At 40.2% G+C, this 22,538-nt stretch overlaps 1 protein-coding gene and 1 long non-coding RNA gene across 2 annotated transcripts in view; one reads left to right on the top strand and one right to left on the bottom strand.

The window, feature by feature from the left end:
- The window catches only part of evpla (envoplakin a), a 68,604-nt gene that overhangs the window by 6,167 nt on the left and 39,899 nt on the right, over positions 1–22,538 (top strand). Inside the window, exons 5-11 of the mRNA XM_081380285.1 lie at positions 6,413–6,544; positions 7,037–7,078; positions 7,203–7,364; positions 20,758–20,865; positions 21,812–21,907; positions 22,015–22,125; positions 22,377–22,523. Coding sequence (XP_081236411.1) covers positions 6,413–6,544; positions 7,037–7,078; positions 7,203–7,364; positions 20,758–20,865; positions 21,812–21,907; positions 22,015–22,125; positions 22,377–22,523 — 798 coding nt within the window. The remainder of the gene's footprint in view (positions 1–6,412; positions 6,545–7,036; positions 7,079–7,202; positions 7,365–20,757; positions 20,866–21,811; positions 21,908–22,014; positions 22,126–22,376; positions 22,524–22,538) is intronic.
- Positions 4,187–22,533, bottom strand: LOC308699471. Its single transcript, XR_014031194.1, has 3 exons — positions 22,422–22,533; positions 4,614–4,985; positions 4,187–4,370 (listed from the first exon to the last, which is right to left on the bottom strand). It is a non-coding gene; the product is annotated as an uncharacterized lncRNA (long non-coding RNA).

Raw genomic sequence — 22,538 nt, 5'->3', positions numbered from 1 at the left:
TGACTACTTCCTGAATTGGCTTGAGTGATTAGGCTACAGTCAGTCTCTAATACGATACAGAAGGCATTTACACCTGGGGCCTCATGTACAAAGACTTGCGTTGAATTCATACTAAAACATTGCGTACGGACAAAGCTGTAAATGTGCGTACACACACAAAAAAAAAAAACAGATGTATGAATCTCTGCATACGAAGGATCCCACGCATATTCTCTTTGTACATCCCAATTAACGTAAAATTGAGCGCACATGCACGAGCACAACGCCCCACCCAGTCTCTTCCCTTAATTAAATCAATTTAAATATGGTAATGAGTCCACTTTGGCAAAAAAAAGCAGTAAGAAAATGGCTAAAGCAAGCGGCAAGAAACGAAACTTTACAGAAAGTGAATTGGAGGTGCTACTATCGGAGGTAGAAACGAGAAAAAATATTTTATTTGGAACTTTGTCCTCCGGAATTAATAGCAAAAGGAAAAAATATGAGCGGGAGAGTTTGGCTGATGCCGTCAATGCGGTATTATTACTATTATTATTATTATTATTATATATATTATTTTATATATATTATATTATTATATATTAAATATATTATTATACATTATATTATATATATTATATTATATACACTTAGAGGCTTTTGCATCTGAACTCTTCATATATTAATTCATATTTAATATTTTTATTAATATTATATTATATTATATTATATTATATTATATTATATTATATTATATTATATTATATTATATTATATTATATTATATTATATTATATTATTTTATATTTTATTTTACATTTTATTTTATTTTATTTATAGACCAAGGGTTGTATCAATTTACATATGCTTTTATATGTTCTTACTTAATTGATAGAATATTCCCATAAGGCTTGTGTGACAATATATGTCAATTATTTTATAAATTGCAAATTAATAGCAATGCTTCCCACGGTTGGTGGTGCGATAGACTTGTAGAACAATTCGTTGTGTAATGTTTGCAAGTTCACTTCATTGCCTGTAAGAGTTGCCAACGGACAAAAACAATGAGAAATGTACGTACGCCAGACATGAAATTGGCGTGGAGGAACGCACATTCTCGCGTTAATTTCACTTTTAGTACTTCCGACCGTGAGCGTGCAAGCTGGCGTACACAAAGTTTTTGTGCGTACACAAGATTGATACATGAGGCTCCTGGGGTCTCATTTATAAAACTGTGCGTAGGAACCTTACTAAAAGTGTACGTGCGCCCGAAAGCCAAAAATGGCGTACGCAAAAAAATATTCAGATTTATAAAACCGTTCGTACGCCAGAACCTGCGCAGAATTCACTTTATAAATCCCAGTCAGCGGAAGATTGTGCGCACATGCGTCTCCTCCCCGAAATAACCATATATGGAGCTTACAAGCCTAGTTTTACTATGCAGATCCTCATCTGCATATCATTTGCATATGATTATTCATCCACGTGAAAACGTTTAACGGTACAAGACACATTACATTAATAAAAATCAAGTAGTTGCCTATCCTTGCCTTGTTTTTGAATACATAAATCAAATAGTGTAAAATACATTTCAGAGAAAGTTTTTCTCAATCTTTTCCACTGGCCGAATTGTATTTTTAATTGATTTATATTTTTAATGGAAACAGATATGCCTTGGGCATTATTTGCACTAAACTATTTTCTCAGACAATCTGGTATTATCATGATAAGCAATTATCTCTGTGGTTAAAACATTAAAACACAGCATGCCAGAGGAAAAGTGTTCAAAAACATCGCATCCACAACAAATATTTCTATTGACTGAACTTGAATATAAAAATGTTGTAACTTCTCAGTAATGATTTCACGTTTAAGTGCTTAACTCCATTAATTTGAATGGCATATTTAATCTAAATGTTTATATCAGAAGTAAAACATAGTTTAAATCATTATTTTATTTATTTAAACTGTTATTTGCGTCAGTTTCACTAAACGGCCCAACGCGCTCGCTGGCGCGGACATTTAAGAAGGGATGGATATTTGCTTCAAGTGACAGGCTTGGTGAGTGAAATTATATTTGTATTATCTTTCTGTATATGTTTAATTTTCTTTAGATTTTCTGTCTAAAAGTGACCAAAAAGACACTTAACTCCAGCTCACCATCGGTGTCGCCAATTCCCTTTGTCTCCAGAATGTGCGTACGCACGGCTCAAAGTTACGGCTTAAAGGTGCGCACATTCTCCCGTCAAGTTTGTTTTTTATAGATCACAACCTTTGCGTGGGAACTGGCGTACGTACGTTTCCAGTCCCGTTTTGTGCGTACGCACGCTTTATAAATGAGACCCCTGGGGCCTCATTTATAACCGTTGCGTACGCACAAAACAGGCCTTGACAGAGGCGTACGCCACTTCCGACGCATAAGTTGTGATTTATAAAAACAAACTTGACGGGAAAATTTGCGCACCTGCACGCAAACTCTGACGCATGCGTACGAACGTTTTGGAGATGGAGCAGTTTGGCGACACCGATGGTGAGCTGGAGTTAAGTGTCTTTTTGGTCACTTTTAGACAGAAAATCTAAAGAAAATTAAACATATACAGAAAGATAATACAAATATACTTTTACTCACCAAGCCTATCACTTGAAGCAAATATCCATCTCATCTTAAATGTCCGCGCCAGCGAGCGCGTTGGCCGTTTAGTGAAACTGATGCAAATACCAGTTTAAATAAATAAAATAATGATTTAAACTATGTTTTACTTCTGATATAAACATTTAGATTAAATATGCCATTCAAATAAATGGAGTTAAACACTTAAACATGAAATCATTACTGAGAAGTTACAACATTTTTTATATTCAAATTCAATCAATAGAAATATTTGTTGTGGATGCAATGTTTTTGAACACTTTTCCTGTGGCGTGCTGTGTTTAAATGTTTTAACCACAGAGATAATTGCTTACCATGATTATACCAGATTGTCTGAGAAAATAGTTTCGTGTAAATAATGCCCAAGGCCTATCTGCTTCAATTAAAAATACAATTCGGCCAGTGGGAAAGAGTAAGAAAAACTTTCTCTGAAATGTATTTTATACACTATTTGATTTATGTATTCAAAAACAAGGCAAGGATAGGCAACTACTTGATTTTTATTAATGTAATGTGTCTTGTACCGTTAAACGTTATCACGTGGACGAATAATCATATGCAAATGATATGCAGATGAGGATCTGCATAGTAAAACTAGACGTTGTAAGCTCCATATATGGTTATTTCGGGGAGGAGACGCATGTGCACACAATCTTCGCTGACTAGGATTTACAAAGTGAATTCTGCGCAGGTTCTGGCGTACGAACGGTTTTATAAGTCTCAATATTTTTTTGCGTACGCCTTTTTTGGCTTTCGGGCGCACGTACACTTTTAGTAAGGTGCCTACGCACAGTTTTATAAATGAGACCCCTGGGCCCTCATTTATCAACAGTGCGTAGAAAAGGTTCTATATTTTGTCCAACGAATGAAATTTAGAATGTGCCTAAGTACAAGAAAATCCGCATTTATCAAACGTGCGCACGCAGTTCTTACGCACATGAGTAAGCAATCATTGTTGATAAATACCACATGTGCGTAAGTACCATGCTCGTTCACATTCATGGTCATTAGCATTCGGAAACGCCTCCAATTAACCATATATGGTGACAACACTTCCCTTTAAAAATTACGTGATTGTGTTTTTTCCTCACTGCAATAATGGCAAAGAGAGCAAAGAAGAGGAACTTCACAAACACAGAATTAGAGATACTTGTAAATGAAGTTGAATCCAACCAACAGATATTGTTTAGTTCATTCACTGCAGGAGGAATTACAAATAAAAGAAAAAATGCTGCATGGGAGAATGTCACCAATGCAGTTAATTCCGTTGGGTCTGAGGAGAGAACTGTCCCAGAAATTAAAAAAAAATGGTTTGATATTAAAGTATTGGCTAAAAAACGTGTCACAGCACACAGACGAGAAATGTCCGCAACTGGAGGAGGACAGACAACAACGGAACTTTCCCCATTGGACAACCGCATAGCCTGCATCATCGGAGACACGGCTCTGTCCGGGATTACTAAGGACGGTGACACTGATGCTCTTGCGACAGAACAAACCGGGCCATCTAACACCCAAAGTGAAGGTAAAATAAACCAACTGGAATAGGATATCGTGTTTGCATACATTTTATTTCAATTTGTAAACTTTTAATGAAATCATTCATAGGATAAACTCAATTAAATTAATGTGAACATGTGTTTTCTTAATAGCGACACCTGTTGTGCCTGAGGAGCTTGAGGAGCCGGGCCCATCCATTGCCCCTTCCATGCGCCGTGCGCCAAGAGTGCTGAGTGAGGCGGTGCTACAAAATCAAGAGGAAACAACAAAATCCATTAATGACCTAAAGGATCAACTGAGCAACATAACGAATGCATTGATTCAAATCAACGAGTCTCTGAAACAGATTGCCTCTTGCGCAAATACAATTGCTAATAAACCATAAACCGCTGACTAATGTGATTTCAGTTATTTGTTTCCACGAAGCTGCAAAACACAAAATGAAATCGCTGTAATGTTTCTGCACTCGACCAATGGCCAGACTTGCCTAAAATGTCTGTATGATCCTCTGTCTTGTCTGAATGCCAGCGGCATTAGGAGGTGGCAGGGATACTGCATCGGGCATAGGGCCGTCTGGTCTTGGGGGTTCCTGCAGAGGGATGCCCTGTCTGATGGCCAAGTTGTGTAGCACACTGCAAACCATGATGATTTTGCATGCTTTTTCTGGCTGATACTGCAGTGTCCCTCCCGTGCTTGACAGACACAGCCATCGTCCTTTCAGCAGGCCTATTGCGCGCTCAACTGTGCTCCTTGAGCGCGCATGGGCACGGTTGTACGCCTGTTCCTGCTCGGTCCTCGGGTTGGTTAGGGGGGTAATTAGCCATGGCTTTAGCGGGCAATTGGCTTTCACCTTGATCACCTAATGATGAAATAGTTTTAAGTAATTTTAAACATGTTGTAACCTTAAATTCACCAATGAGCCAGCCATCCTCAACAGCGCCTTCTTGGAGACGCACACCCACAGAGCTATTCTGCAGAACGAACTAGTCGTGTGTTCCTCCAGGCCACCGCGCAACGACATTTAATAACAACAAATTTGCATCACAAATTATTTGCACGTTAACAGAATGAAACCCTTTTCTATTTACATAATTAAATTCGTTGGTTGATGGTGCTTTTATGGTGATGTGGGTGCAGTCTATAGCTCCAATTATGTCTGGGAATCTAGCAATGGCATGAAAGTCCCGTTTTATTGCGGCTTGTTGAGGATTGCGATAAGGGAACTGGATGTAGGTTGGGGCCAAGGAAATAATTGCATCCAACACTGCCGGCATGATCCTACTCACTGATGGCTGGGATATACCACATATGTCTCCAACCTCACACTGAAATGTGCCAGTAGCTAAAAATCCAAGGGTGGACAGGAGTTGGATGTGCACGGGAATGGCTTTCGTGCGATTTGTTTCTCTCTCCAACACTGGTCCTAAATCACGACACAAATCCAGCAGTACATTTTTGGGAAAGCGGTACCTACTTAGAAGCCACTCTGTGCTCTCGCCAAGCAGATCAGCGCGATCTTGAAAAACGCACTCTCTGCGGAGCGCATTGTTTGCCAAGTCTTCCAATAACGCAAGATAAGCCATTGCACTGAGACAAATATATTTCACATCTGTCTTTTATAGGGTTTGACACCAATTAAGCATCGTGTTTAAAACTAGACAAATTAAAAATTGAGTGTTTTAAAGGAAACACAGGACATATGTGGATTGCTTAATGCTTACTGTGACACTCTTAAATGCTTTTTATGTGTAGTGTCGCTATTCTACCACTAGATTATCTGCGTAAGCATGCTCAGAGGTGTGCTTATATTTACACACATTTCTACGTATAAGTACAACTTGGTGAATCCCACACTTTGCGTGAAATTGTTTTTACGCACTCACTACGCACAAATCTGTCCGTACGCACCATTGATAAATGAGGGCCCTGGTCTTTTCACAATTGGATAGCGATCTGATTAGTGAAAATACATGAAGTGGTGAATTGTCAAAAATTTGATCTTCATATTAAATTCATACAAACGTTAAACTGATATCCATGTTCAAAGTTCCACGGTAAGCTGTATAGATTTCAAACGACGTTAATTTGTGCCAGATAAATATGTGGTAGAAGTTTGAGCTTCATAGCTGAGGAAAAAAAAAAAATACAGATATTATAGACATTAAAGCAAAGATAAATCTTAAAGCAAATATACATCTTATTTCGATTTATAATATCTTTGCCAGCAATGCAGTAAAAGCCAGATTATGGTAATTAATTAGTATTTCTGAATACGGAATATTACAGAAAGATGCAAGCAAAGAGGAGTATGGCCCCTCTATGGCTGACCTGAAGAAGCAGATTGCAGCTCATAACATCCTTCATAAGGAGATTGAGTCTTACAACAACCAGCTATGCCCTGGATCAACCAGCTCTCAGGTGAGTAGCTTTCATCAACTGGGCAATTTTTTTTTGTTACCAAGACATGCATTCCTCGTTACCTCAGCCTTTATTGGGAAGAAAAAATACAGGAAAATTCCTGAAAAAGAAAAAATGTCATCAAGTACTCCTTGTTCCTTGTTTCTGTCTTCCACTGAAGGTTCATAAAACTAAAACATTGATGTTTCAAAAGGTTCATAAAGACATTAAAAAAAATAATCACTATGAATCAAATGGTTTAATCCAAGCCACAATCTCTTTATATGATGAACACATTTATTTCAGTCTTTTATTTACATATTAACATTCATCAATGCACATTCTGAAGAGTCAAAATTTTGGTTTTGTGGACCTGCAATCTCATTTGTGTTTAAAAAATGAGCATGTCTTATGGGTTTGGAACAACTGGGCGAGTAATTGATGACAGAATTTTCATTTTTGAGTGAACTAACCCTTTAATCACAAAACATTACATCCCTCATGTTGTTCCAGGAGGAATATGCTGCCATTAAAAAGCAATATGCTAACGTACTGGTAAGAAAACATTCACATTATGACTGATATTGAATAAATGGAAGATTTTTGAAAATTTTAAGAGATACTGTTGGTGCCAGAGAGAGAATGGAAAAGTTCTCATTTAGCATTTTCAATGTTTCAGGATAACTCAAAATGGAGACGTCACTATCTCAACAGCCTGTACGACTACATGCAGGACTGTGAGAAGGAGGTGGCGTACATGAGGGAAGAGCAGAACAAGATCCTTAAACAGGACTGGAGTGATCAGATGGCTGACCATGCTGACGTTCGCAGACAGTATGAGGTAAGCTAGGACTTGAACTGGTTGGATGACTTGTACAATGGAATGATGAACTAAAGGCCAGATATTCCTGTAGACCAACATTTTTTCAAAAAGGAGGGCTTGGGGAATATATCAGTCATCAGGGTGGCTGGAAAAAAATATTCAAAAACACAAGTTGCACACAGGGCAAAAGAGACTGCTCATTCACATTACATAACATTTAAAAATACTGACTATATGTATAAAATATGATATATTAGAGGTTAATTACAAAATATTTTTGTAAAACACTATACAAAAATATATAAATAAAAAATACATATATATTCACAATCTACAATCAATAATTAATCCTTTTTTCGTCTTTAATGTGGAAAATAAAAATAAAAATACCTGGTTGCACAAGTGTGCACACCCCTTAACTAACACTTGGTTTGAAACACTTTTTGCTTTTAATACAGCAGTCAGAATCTTTTAATAAGGGTCAATCAATGCTTGCATCATCATGCTTCATCGTGGGTATGGTGTTGTTTTGGTGATGAGCAGTCTTTTTTTGTGCCAAATGTACTTGTTAAAATGATGTCCCAGAAGTTATATGTGACCCTGGATCACAAAACCAGTCATAAGTCGCACGTGTATATTTGTGGCAATAGCCAAAAATACAATGTATGGGTTATGGTTTATAAAATTATCGATTTTTCTTTTATGCCAAAAATCATTAGGATATTAAATAAAGATCATGTTCCATGAAGATATTTTGTAAATTTCCTACCTTAAAGAAATAAAACATTTATTTTTGTTAGTGAATGCAGCACAATCGCGAACATAAATGGACAACATTAAAGGCGATTTTCTCAATGTTTCGATTTTTTTGATTCCCTCAGAATCCAGATTTTCAAATAGTTGTGTCTCGGCCAAAAATTGTCCTATCCTAACAAACCATACATCAATGGAAAGTGTATTCAGCTTTCATATGATGTATAAATCTTAATTTCAAAAAATGTACCCATGTGACTGGTACAAAAAGTTTATAACACTCAAAATAGTTTGTGTTTCAACATGTGTGTGTGTTTGGGTAGCGTGTGTTTGCATGTATCCACATATGCACAGATCCAAGGGCTCGATGTTTGGAAGCACATCGATTTGCAAGCACACATGCACATATGTGTACATGAACATAACATGCTCCTGAAAACTAAATTTTTCTCTTATTTTCAGTCTCTCCCATTCACTTTCAATGGCAGGCCATTTTTGACTGGGAACACCACAAGTGTGACTATGTGCCATTTTTTACAAAATAAAAGTTTTTCAACACAAACTTCCTGGTGAAAATTGTGCACATATGTGTAAAATGGTGAAAATTATTCTTAAATAATGCTTTTTTTTTGCTCAAAAAATGAAATGCCTATTCTCAGATAAATGAGGCCTATGATTAATCAGATACAAATAGAAATATAAAACCAGTCATAATTGAAAGAGAACAAGTTAACAAAAAGATTGAATCCAATATAATATAGTATACTGAGCGATTTATAAGCTATTTTTTATAGGCCGGTCATTTTTGACCGGGAACAAATCAAAAATGCTATAGGGTTTTGAACACAACCTGAGGGTTAAGGACAACAGTCTCAGACCAGAAGTTAGGGGGGAGCCTAACTGAGGTTAGTGGTTAGTGGTGAAGTAGACTTCTAGTCTGAGACTGCTGGCCTGGCACTTCTGTTTTGAAACTGCTGTCACATTTGGCACTGGGTCAGCAGCTGGACATTTCTCATTTTGCGAACAGTGCATGTGCTGCCGCATTCAACAATGAATAACTTTAAGACAACATTGGCCAAAAGACAACAGCGCCAAACAGCAGTCTCAGACCAGTAGTTATGAAGAAGATTATAGACACATTAAGGTTAGGGTAACAAAACATATAAGTAACAAACCCTTTTTAAATGTAGATTATTATTCAGCCCTATAAGAAATTCAGCCCTAGCCTAGAAATCTAGACGCACCTTCAATTTTATTTTGCAGCCAGTGTCATCTAGCAACTCTCCGTTGGCTTGCGAGCTGGAAAAACCAAACTCTAGTCCGGCCAATCACATCGTGTATAGAGTCGGTGGGCGGGCTTAACATAATGACGGCAGAGGCCACAAATAAAGTGCCAAAGTGCAAACAAGTGCAAGAGTGCAAAACGTTTTCAGGTTCAATCCTTCATCAGTGCAATGTGTTACCAAGCTCAACACCTGCAGTCATTTACATCCTCATTACCGTAATCCATTAGCCTGACGTACTCGAATACTCAGATTCTAATCAGAATCATAGACAGTATAAGAAAGGTCAGATTATGAGTCTGATACTACTCGATTGGGCTGTGATCATGGGGCGTGTTTCAACCGAACCAGGAAAGAAAATGCCTCTGCACTCAAATGGATAGACCTTGCATTAGCGCATTAATTTTAAAAGAGGAACAGAGAACTGCGATCAAGGCATTTGTCGATCAGAAAGATGAATGAAGAACATACGTCACTTACTCCGTTGCTCTGATTGGTTGTAGGTCTATCCAATTGAGTGCAGAGGCATTAGGCTTGTTCGACTTCATGCAGCTCTGCACAGATCGATCGGCGGCTGACTTGAAGCAGTGCATGCCGGTTAGAAATTTTGTCCTACTTGATACAGCGCCGACGCCACGTGACTGTGAAGTACTGCGAGAGCGATTCGAGAGTAGCCGGAGAACTCAGCCAGCGCAGCTTCTCAAGAGCGGCTACACTGGGCTGCACGAGCTCTGATGACGACACAGCTGTTCCACGATTGCCCGGATTGTATGGAACATACTGTATATGGAATCTCAAACAGCAAATAAAGAAACAAAATCATCCAATCTGTTTATTATTAGACAAATATTGGAGTTGGGAAACATAAAAGTGTACAAGCCCCCTGTAATTGCGGGCAGTATAACGTTATTTCCTTTGATGATGGTTTTAATTTTTTGTGGGGTGGTCATTTTTCTGAAATGAGATGACAGAACATTTTACTTTTGCTAAGGTTAACACAGAGAAATCGATTGCCAGCTATATCTATAGCTATGTGGCTAGCTATCTAGTTAGTTAGCACCTCTCGCAAAGCATAACACACGTGCCATTCAAAATTCCATTGTTGATTTAATCGTCATATGCCTCGTATCCATAATTCAATTTTAAAAAGCTTGCTTATTTCAACCGCTTGACTGAGACTAATTTACCTCATACAAAGTCGAGTCTTATTCCAGTTCAAAGCTGGTGCACACCGGTAACGTATTTGTATGTTCCTAGTGTAATGTTAACTTCTCTCTACCAATCAGATACTCCGACTATAGGCTAGGTGAAAAGTCAAGAATATGAAGCTGGTGATTGGCGAATGTAGCCTAGAAATCTAGACGCACCCTAGCAGCAGCAAAATGTATTTTGCAGCCAGGGTAGTCTAGCAACTCTTCATTGACTTTCGAGCTGCAAAAACCTAAATTGGGTCATGCCAATCACATTGTTTGCTGGCAAAACCGGATATCATCTTTGTCACGCTTTCAAAATAAAAGTTCCAAATGTACAGTTTTTGTCCCTGCGGTATAGGCTAATTTTTGGATTGGACACATGCAGCATTTATTGAAGGGGACACGTCCCCCCCGTCCCCGCCGGATCCTACGCATATGCCTCTAAAGTTCACAAATCAGTTTTTTTTATAACAGTAAACACTCTTTTCATGTAGTTGCGATGTTATATTGTGTCATGTTTATCAAATTAAAACTGATTAAAAACGTAGACTCCACTTCATTGATAGTAGCTTATGTTGAACTTTATTCTTGTTCAAACAGACGCTGTATGAAGCAGTACATAAAGTATTGAATGAAAATGTCTCTGAAACATCTGTGTGTTATTTGGCAAATACTGCATTTATTTCACTTCAGCTGTGGTAAAGTATGCAAACACCACGTGAGCGGTCACTACGGGAACCAGAAAGTGTCCGACTTCACGTCTCCGTTTGCAACTCCTCCCCGTCTGCACACGGCTACTCTCGCCGATCGGTTACATCCAGCCGCAGCCGATGTCGAACACACCTATTTTCTTTTCTGGTTCGGTTGAAACACGACCCCTAATCACAGCCCAATGGAGCAGTATCAGACTCATATTCTGACTAGAATCTGAGTATGACGACGTCGGGCTAAGTAATCCATGTAACATACCGGATTTTATCCCACATACAAATATTCTCATTAATAGTCTACATGATTATATATACATATACCAACAATCCTCCATTCCAATTTTTTTCTGGTAACATTTAAAAAAAAAAGAAAAAAAAAAAATTATCTTTTATATTTTGTTCAAATACCACTGCACAAATGCAATGGGCAATCCACAAACAGTTTGGGCTTATGACAGGGATTCAAAGGCGGTTGCTAGGGTATTCTGGGTGGTTGCTAGGGTGTTGCTAAGCGGTTGCTAGGGTATTTTGGGTGGTTGCTAGGGAGTTGCTAGGGAGTTGCGAGGGTAATCTGGGTGGTTGCTATGGAGTTGCTAGGCGGTTGCTAGGGTTTTCTGGGTGGTTGCTATGGTGTTGCTAGGCGGTTGCTAGGCTATTTTGGGTGGTTGCTAGGGAGTTGCTAGGCAGTCGCTAGGGTGTTCAGGGCGGTTGCTAAGGTATTATGGGGTGTTGCTATGGTGTTACTAAGTGGTTGGTAGTTGTCACAGATGATTACTATTGGAGTTAGCATTTTTTTGGCATGATTTAGCACTTACCCTAATTGCTATTAGCATGTAGCTATTCACAGCTAGCATGTATAGCATGTTGGAATTCCTGTTTGCTAGCATGAGTCAAAAGTGCCAAACCCCATCTCTATACAATGTTCTGATGCAGAGATATAGGTCTTGCAAAATGGTTGCTAGGGTACTCTGTTTGGTTGCTAGGGAGTGGCTTGGCAGCTGCCAATCATGAGACTCCAGAGGCTGCTTGTCAGTATGAATGATATAAACCAACCCTCATCTCTAAACGATGTTCTGATGCAGAGATATAGGTCATGCTAAATGGTTGCTAGGGTACTCTGTTTGGTTGCTAGGGAGTGACTTGGCAGGTGCCAATGATGAAACTGCAAAGGCTTCTTGTCACTATGAATGATATAAACCAACTCCCATGCTTCTGTGACATTCAGAATGGAAGATATCCCTCTTTGGATCTTGGTTGCTAGGGTACTCTGTTTGGTTGCTATGGAGTTGCTTGGCAGCTGCCAATGATGAAACTGCAAAGGCTTCTTGTCACTATGAATGATATAAACCAACTTCCATGCCTCTGTGACATTCAGAATGATAGATATCCCTCTTCTTGAATTTGGTTGCTAGGGTACTCTGTTTAGTTGCTAGGGAGTGACTTGGCAGCTGCCAATCATGAAACTCCAAATGCTGCTTGTCAGTATGAATTTAAACAAACTCCCATGTCTCTGTGACATTCAGAATGGAAGATATCCCTCTTTGGATTTTGGTTGCTAAGCTGCTCGACAATGGTTGCTAGGGAGGGGCTTGGCAGCTGCCAATGATGAAATTCCAAAGGCTTCTTGTCAGTATGAATGATTTAAACCAACTCCCATGTCTCTGTGACATTCAGAATGGAAGATATCCCTCTTTAGATTTTGGTTGCTAGGGCACTCTGTTTGGTTGCTATGGAGTTGCTTGGCAGCTGCCAGTGATGAAATTCCAAAGGCTTCTTGTCAGTATGAATGATTTAAACCAACTCCCATGTCTCTGTGACATTCAAAATGGAAGATACCCTCTTTGGATTTTGGTTGCTAGGGTACCCTGTTTGGTTGCTATGGAGTTGCTTGGCAGCTGCCAATGATGCACCTACAAATGCTTCTTGTCAGTATGAATGATATAAACCAACTCCCATGCTTCTGTGACATTCAGAATGGAAGATATCCCTCTTTGGATATTGGTTGCTAGGGTACTCTGTTTGGTTGCTATGGAGTTGCTTGGCAGCTGACAATGATGAAACTGCAAATGCTTCTTGTCACTATGAATGATATAAACCAACTTCCATGCCTCTGTGACATTCAGAATGGAAGATATCCCTCTTTTTGGATTTTGGTTGCTAGGGTACTCTGTTTGGTTGCTAGGGAGTGGCTTGGCAACTACCACCAATCATGAAACTCCAAAGGCTGCTTGTCAGTATGAATGATATAAACCAACTCTCATGCCTGTGTGACATTCAGAATGGAAGATATCCCTCTTTGGATTTTGGTTGCTAGGGTACTCTGTTTGGTTGCTAGCGAGTGGCTTGGCAGCTGCCAATGATGCACCTACAAATGCTTCTTGTCAGTATGAATGATATAAACCAACTCCCATGCTTCTGTGAAATTCAGAATGGAAGATATCCCTCTTTGGATATTGGTTGCTAGGGTACTCTGTTTGGTTGCTATGGAGTTGCTTGGCAGCTGACAATGATGAAACTGCAAATGCTTCTTGTCACTATGAATGATATAAACCAACTTCCATGCCTCTGTGACATTCAGAATGGAAGATATCCCTCTTTTTGGATTTTGGTTGCTAGGGTACTCTGTTTGGTTGCTAGGGAGTGGCTTGGCAACTACCACCAATCATGAAACTCCAAAGGATGCTTGTCAGTATGAATGATATAAACCAACTCTCATGCCTGTGTGACATTCAGAATGGAAGATATCCCTCTTTGGATTTTGGTTGCTAGGGTACTCTGTTTGGTTGCTAGGGAGTGGCTTGGCAGCTACCAATTGTCAGTGTGAATGATATAAACCAACTCCCATGCCTCTGTGACATTGAGAATGGAAGATATCCCTCTTTGGATTTTGGTTGCTAAGGTGCTCAACAATGGTTGCTAGGGTGGGGATAGCAAGTGTTGTGGTGTCTCATGAATGACTGTTTGCTGCCCTGAGTCAAACTTGTGTTTACACCATATATTTATAATGTTCTGATGCATAGATATAGGTCTTGCAAAATGGTTGCTAGGGTACTCTGTTTGGTTGCTATGGAGTTGCTTGGCAGCTGCCAATGATGAAACTGCAAAGGCTTCTTGTCACTATGAATGATATAAACCAACTCCCATGCCTCTGTGACATTCAGAATGGAAGATATCCCTCTTCGGATTTTGGTTGCTAAGGTGCTCGACAATGGTTGCTAGGGAGGGGCTAGGAAGTGTTGAGGTGATTCATGATTGGCTGTTTACTGCCCCGAGTCAAATGAGACCACCCCCATGTTTCTATGACAATTCAGTCCAGAGATATCCCTTTGATCTCTTTCAATGGAAGTCTATGGGACTTGTTGCTAAGGTGCTCTAAATGGTTGCTAGGGCGTGGCTTGATAGCTTCACAATGATCCTGAGAGACTGATTGGTCGTCTGAGTAAAATGAGCCCGCCCCCTTGTCTCTATGACACTGTTATCCAGAGCTATGTTCAATACAAAATCCCTATGCAATTTACCATAGTAGGAAAAGCATGTGTGTTTCACGGGACATTCCTTCCCCATAGTAAGTCAATGGGGCAACTTTGGGACGCTCCTGTCCCCCAGGGGTGCAACTTTTACCCCATTGTGAGGTATGTTCTTACAGAGCCTGTCAGCCTCTTCAAATGTGGCAAATCACACGTTTCTGCGAAATCCTCGCTCAGAGCTATGAGTGGTCAAAGTCCGTCGCAATGTTAAGTCAATGGAACTTTTTGGGCCGCTTTTTCGCCCCTGGGGTGAACACCGCACCCCCGATCGCTTATAAAAGTCATAGCACACCTCTCCTCAATGAGCCGGTCGATTTGACACCTCACTCAGGGGTCTGTGACAAACGGTGCGGGGCGCATTACGCGCCAAACTTTTGTCCAGAACAATAAGAAGAAGAAGAATAATAAGTATGAGCAATAACAATAGTGATGCCTTGCTTTCAGCAAGCACCACTAATAAGAAGAAGAACTAGAATGTACATTTCCTGAAGAAAATGTGAAATGGTGCTTGCAGTGGCAAAATTCGGCACGGTTGCTAGGGTGCAGTTAGCTAATTTTTAGCAAGATGATAAAATGATAAGCATGTGACTAATATAATGCATGGTTGCTAGGCGGTTGCTAGGGTGTTCTGGGTGGTTTCTAGGTGGTTGCTATGGTGTTGCTAGGGTGTTCTGGGTGGTTGCTAGGGCGTTGCTAGGGTGTTCTGGGTGGTTGTTAGGCGGTTGCTAGGCAGTTGTTAAGGTGTTCTGGGTGGTTGCTAGGGTATTCTTAGTGGTTGCTAGGGTGTTCTGGGTGGTTGCTATGATGTTGCTAGGTGGTTGCTAGGGTATTCTGGGTGATTGCTATGCGGTTGCTAGGGTATTCTTGGTGGTTGCTAGGGTGTTGCTAGGCGGTTGCTAGGGTATAGGGGCTAGGAAGTGTTGAGGTGATTCATGATTGGCTGTTTGCTTCCCCGAGTCAAATGAGACCACCCCCATGTTTCTATGACAATTCAGGCCGGAGATATCCCTTTGATCTCTTTCAATGGAAGTCTATGGGACTTGTTGCTAAGGTGCTCTAAATGGTTGCTAGGGCGTGGCTTGATAGCTTCACAATGAGCCTGAGAGATTGATTGGTCGTCTGAGTAAAATGAGCCCGCCCCCTTGTCTCTATGACACTGTGATCCAGAGCTACGTTCAATACAAAATCCCCATGCAATTTCACCATTGTAAGTCAATGGGAAAATTTGGGACGCTCCTGCCCCCCAGGGGTGCAACTTTTACCCCATTGTGAGGTATGTTCTTACAGAGCCTGCCAGCCTCTTCAAATGTGGTGACCCACATGTCTGTACGAAATCCTCTCTCAGAGCTAAGAGTGGTCAAAGTTCGTTGCAATGTTAAGTCTATGGGACTTTTTTGGCTGCTTTTTTGCCCCCGGGGCAAACATCATACCCCCGATCGCTTATAAAAGTCATAGCACACCTTTCCTCAATGAGCCGGTCGATTTGACACCTCTGTCAGGGGTCTGACACAAACGGTGCGGGGCGAGTTACGCGCCAAACTTTGTCCAGAATAATAATAATAACTAGAATGTACATTTCCTGAAGAAAATGTGAAATGGTGCTTGCAGTGGCAAAACTCGCCACTCGGTTGCTAGAATGTGGTACATGATTGCATACGAGCCAACAAACATGTCTGTACGATGTTGTGGAGCTGAAATATAGCTTCTATATGTTGCAATATGGTTGCTAGGTGACTCTAAACGGTTGCTAGGGTGTGAATTCAGTTACCATGGTGATAGTTACAGACTGTTTCCCAACCAAAACAAAAGAGCCAAACAAGCTTTCAGCAAGCACCACTAAGTATGAGCAATAACAATAGTGATGCCTTGCTTTCAGCAAGCACCACTAATAATAAGTATGAGCAATAACAATAGTGATGCCTTGCTTTCAGCAAGCACCACTAATAAGTATGAGCAATAACAATAGTGATGCCTTGCTTTCAGCAAGCACCACTAATAACTAGAATGTACATTTCCTGAAGAAAATGTGAAGTGGTGCTTGCAGTGGCAAAACTCGCCACTTGGTTGCTAGAGTGTGGTACATGATCACATACGAGCCAACAAACATGTCTGTACGATGTTCTGGTGCTGAGATATGGCTTATTCATGTTGTTCAGGTGGTTGCTAGGGTGTTCTGTGTGGTTGCTAGGGCTTTGCTAGGTGGTTGCTAGGGTGTTCTGGGTGGTTGCTATGGTGTTGCTAGGCGGTTGCTAGGGTATTCTGGGTGGTTGCTAGGGCGTTGCTAGGCAGTTGCTAGGGTATTTTGGGTGGTTGCTCGGGCGTTGCTAGGGTATTCTGGGTGGTTACTATGGTGTTGCTAGGCGGTTGCTAGGGTATTCTGGGTGGTTGCTATGGTGTTGCTAGGGGGTTGCTAGGGTATTCTGGGTAGTTGCTAGGCAGTTGCTAGGGTATTCTGGGTGGTTGCTATGGCGTTGCTATGGCGTTGCTAGGTGGTTGCTAGGGTATTCTGGGTAGTTGCTAGGGTTTTGCTAGGCAGTTGCTAGGGTATTCTGGGTGTTTGCTATGGCGTTGATAGGCGGTTGCTAGGGTATTCTGGGTGGTTGCTAGGGCGTTGCTAGGGTATTCTGGGTGGTTGCTATGGCGTTGCTAGGTGGTTGCTAGGGTATTCTGGGTGGTTGCTAGGCGGTTGCTAGGGTTTTCTTGGTGGTTGCTATGGCGTTGCTAGGTGGTTGCTAGGGTATTCTGGGTGGTTGCTAGGCGGTTGCTAGGGTGTTCTGGGTGGTTGCTAGGCAGTTGCTAGGTGTTCTGGGGGGTTGCTAGACAGTTGCTAGGGTGTTCTGGGTGGTTGCTACGGGTATTTTTGGTGGTTACTAGAGCGTTTCTAGACGTTTCTAGGGTGTTCAGGATGGTTGCTAAGGTATTTTTTTTAGTTGCTATGGTGTTACTAGGTGGTTGGTAGTTGTCAAAGATGGTTACTATGGAGTTTTTATAGAGTTATTAAAATCTTTAATAACGAGTGCCTTCAGTACTATGGCCGAATAGGCACAAGCATGGAGCAATATCGCAAGGCCACGAGTGTAATATTGCGTTAAAAAATACAAAAAAATTGTAAAAAAAATTTTTGGGGGGTTTAGGGTGGTTGCTCGGGAGCTCTTAGTGGTTGCTAGGGTGCTGAAACTGGTTGCTAGGGTGTGGCTATGAAGATCTTAGGCCATTACTTATTGGCTGCTTGATAATATAAATCCTCTGAGGGAGAGACGCAGGGGTGTCAGGCCCTTTGGAGTCTGTGTGTGTGAAAACGTCGGTTTGGATTTGAAATTTTTTAGAATGCCCAATGTTAAGTCAATGGGACATTTTTTTGGCCGCTTATTCGTCCGCTGTGCGAACATCGTACACCCGATCGCTTAGAAAAGTCATAGCACACCTCTCCTCAATGAGCCGGTTTGACACCTCACTCAGTGGTCTGTGACAAACGGTGCGGGGCGCATTACGCGCCAAACTTTGTGTGGAATATAAGTATGAGCAATAACAATAGTGTTGCTTTGAAAAGCACCACTAATAAGTATGCAAGAGAACACTAATGATGCCTTGCTTTCAGCAAGCACCATTAATAATAATAATAAGTATGGAGGATAACAATAGTGATGCCTTGCTTTCAGCAAGCACCACTAATAATAAGTATGGAGGATAACAATAGTGATGCCTTGCTTTCAGCAAGCACCACTAATAAGTATGAGCAATAACAATAGTGATACCTTGCTTTCAGCAAGCACCACTAATAAGTATGAGCAATAACAATAGTGATGCCTTGCTTTCAGCAAGCACCACTAATAATAATAAGTATGAGCAATAACAATAGTGATGCTTTCAAAAAGCACCACTAATAATAAGTATGCAAGAGAACACCAGTGATGCCTTGCTTTCAGCAAGCACCACTAATAAGTATGCAAGAGAACACTAATGATGCCTTGCTTTCAGCAAGCACCACTAATAAGTATGAGCAATAACAATAGTGATGCCTTGCTTTCAGCAAGCACCACTAATAAGTATAAGCAATAACAATAGTGATGCCTTGCTTTCAGCAAGCACCACTAATAATAAGTATGAGCAATAACAATAGTGATGCCTTGCTTTCAGCAAGCACCACTAATAAGAATAAGTATGAGCAATAACAATAGTGATGCCTTGCTTTCAGCAAGCACCACTAATAATAAGTATGCAAGAGAACACTAGTGATGCCTTGCTTTCAGCAAGCACTACTAATAAGTATGAGCAATAACAATAGTGATGCCTTGCTTTCAGCAAGCACCACTAATAAGTATGAGCAATAACAATAGTGATGCCTTGCTTTCAGCAAGCACCACTAATAAGAATAAGTATGAGCAATAACAATAGTGATGCCTTGCTTTCAGCAAGCACCACTAATAATAAGTATGAGCAATAACAATAGTGATGCCTTGCTTTCAGCAAGCACCACTAATAAGAATTAGTATGAGCAATAACAATAGTGATGCCTTGCTTTCAGCAAGCACCACTAATAATAAGTATGCAAGAGAACACTAGTGATGCCTTGCTTTCAGCAAGCACCACTAATAAGTATGAGCAATAACAATAGTGATGCCTTGCTTTCAGCAAGCACCACTAATAAGAATAAGTATGAGCAATAACAATAGTGATGCCTTGCTTTCAGCAAGCACCACTAATAAGTATAAGCAATAACAATAGTGATGCCTTGCTTTCAGCAAGCACCACTAATAATAAGTATGAGCAATAACAATAGTGATGCCTTGCTTTCAGCAAGCACCACTAATAAGAATAAGTATGAGCAATAACAATAGTGATGCCTTGCTTTCAGCAAGCACCACTAATAATAAGTATGCAAGAGAACACTAGTGATGCCTTGCTTTCAGCAAGCACCACTAATAAGTATGAGCAATAACAATAGTGATGCCTTGCTTTCAGCAAGCACCACTAATAAGAATAAGTATGAGCAATAACAATAGTGATGCCTTGCTTTCAGCAAGCACCACTAATAAGAATAAGTATGAGCAATAACAATAGTGATGCCTTGCTTTCAGCAAGCACCACTAATAATAAGTATGCAAGAGAACACTAGTGATGCCTTGCTTTCAGCAAGCACCACTAATAAGAATAAGTATGAGCAATAACAATAGTGATGCCTTGCTTTCAGCAAGCACCACTAATAAGAATAAGTATGAGCAATAACAATAGTGATGCCTTGCTTTCAGCAAGCACCACTAATAATAAGTATGCAAGAGAACACTAGTGATGCCTTGCTTTCAGCAAGCACCACTAATAAGAATAAGTATGAGCAATAACAATAGTGATGCCTTGCTTTCAGCAAGCACCACTAATAAGAATAAGTATGAGCAATAACAATAGTGATGCCTTGCTTTCAGCAAGCACCACTAATAATAAGTATGCAAGAGAACACTAGTGATGCCTTGCTTTCAGCAAGCACCACTAATAAGAATAAGTATGAGCAATAACAATAGTGATGCCTTGCTTTCAGCAAGCACCACTAATAAGAATAAGTATGAGCAATAACAATAGTGATGCCTTGCTTTCAGCAAGCACCACTAATAATAAGTATGCAAGAGAACACTAGTGATGCCTTGCTTTCAGCAAGCACCACTAATAAGTATGAGCAATAACAATAGTGATGCCTTGCTTTCAGCAAGCACCACTAATAAGTATAAGCAATAACAATAGTGATGCCTTGCTTTCAGCAAGCACCACTAATAATAAGTATGAGCAATAACAATAGTGATGCCCTGCTTTCAGCAAGCACCACTAATAAACAAGACTGATCATACAGGCAAGAATTAACTTGTGGTTTTGCTCTCCTGTTGGTTAATTGCAGAAGTGGCAGCACATCTTAAATAAAACATTATATTAGACCTGTGAGCTATTGTCTGTTGCAGATCTTCAAGAATAACAGTCTGCTGTCGCATGAAAGTGAGGTCAACAAATTGCAGGATGATGGAGACCGACTGATTGAGCTGAAACATCCTGCTGCCAGCACTATTCAGGTCAGAAAACACAAACAAGATGCCCAGCTATATAATGTGATCTTTTTGGCATTGGCAACTGCAGCAATATTTGACATTCTTAGATTTGTTGTTTCAGGGGTGTCAAACTCAGCTCCTAGAGGGCCACTGTCCTACAGAGTTTCGCTATTCAACACACCTGATCCAGTTAATCAAGGTCTTTAGGAGTGCTAGAAACAAACCACTTGAAGGCAAGCCTGCAAGGTTAGCAAAAAAAAGTGGAACGCCTGCTAATGCTGTGGTACGCAGGGAAGGAAACCAGGGGCCATTTGTTTTGAATGGGATGTCAATGAAAGAGAGGCTTCACTACGCTGAATAAACTGCTTTTTTGGGAAAACAGCTTATCATTTAATGAATTGACAGCCCATCGGCTAATCTTTAACATGTTTGCTCTTAAACATTAATTTTGGATTTATCTATTTTTTAGAGTTTACATCTAAACTGTTTTCTAAGAGAATTCACAGACAATCACGCGACAGGTAGGATTCAGTTTACGGCATTCATTCATTTCTATGGTATCCGCAAACAGTGATTTACTGTCGCACAACTCTGAACGAAATTCAATGACGTCAAGGCTGTAGTGTGATTGGTTGTCAAGGCACACGTGATCCAAGTTAGCCGTTACGCTTTCTCCAATGGTAGAGCCACGGACCCTCGTATCTCCCAATAAAAAGACCATCTCTGCTAGAAACATCCAGGCAGGTGTGTTGGAGCTAAACTCTGCAGGACAGTGGCCCTCCAGGAGCTGAGTTTGGATTTTGTGTTTTACACTGCTGACAGTGTGTGGTATTGTAAATAAGAGTTGACTTATTTAATTTGTTTTAATTATTTAATTAACTTAGTTAATTAAATGATGTATGACACATTCAGTATGACACAACATCAACATAAGCAAAGCTGAGCTCTGATGTGCTGTTTGTGTGCCCAGGCCCAGAGAGACACTGTGAGGAATGAATGGCAGAAGTTTCTGAATCTTTGCATCTGTCAGGAAACACATCTGGACAATTTAGAGGAGTACAAAAGGGTAGGTAGGGCAGATGGATGGATCAATCATTTGCATTAAGCACATTTTTTGTTATAAACAGTCTGTGCATGAGTAAAGCCTAAACAAATCTGTGTTTTTCTCAACAGTACCAACTGGATGCAGATACCTTGTCTGAGTCTTTGTCTAAACTCGTCTCCACTGTTGATGCCAAATCACTCAATGGCAAAACCAACACTGAAATTCAAATGCAGCTTGAGGTCAAATCACATTTTAAACTACAGTGGTCAACATTTGAAGTGGATCAAAAAAGTTCATCAAAGTTGTTGAAAAAGTTCATGAAAGTACATTTGATCCACTTGTATATTTTAAATAATATAATATCAGTAAAAGGATTTCTCAAACAGTGCTCTACAAGTTTCTTTGCAGTTCCACTGTATATATATATACAGATATATATATAAACAATTCAGCTCTGAATGTGACAATGTCTTGTTTTCTGTGTCTGCAGGCTGAGGAAAGGCCACTACAGCGCAACGAGCAGCTTTTGGCTGACCTGAGAAAGCGAAGCACTGCCATCACACCACTAAAACTTCGCCATACTCCTCCTAGCAAAACTTCCACGGTTGAGTCTCTATGTGACTGGAAAACTCCCAAGGTTAGAATCTCTGAA

The sequence above is a fragment of the Scardinius erythrophthalmus genome, assembly GCF_964197995.2.
Source record: "Scardinius erythrophthalmus genome assembly, chromosome: 12".
Taxonomy (NCBI): Eukaryota; Metazoa; Chordata; class Actinopteri; order Cypriniformes; family Leuciscidae; genus Scardinius; species Scardinius erythrophthalmus.
The sequence above is the reverse complement of the archived record's forward strand: the minus strand, read 5'-3'. Positions and strand labels throughout refer to the sequence as shown.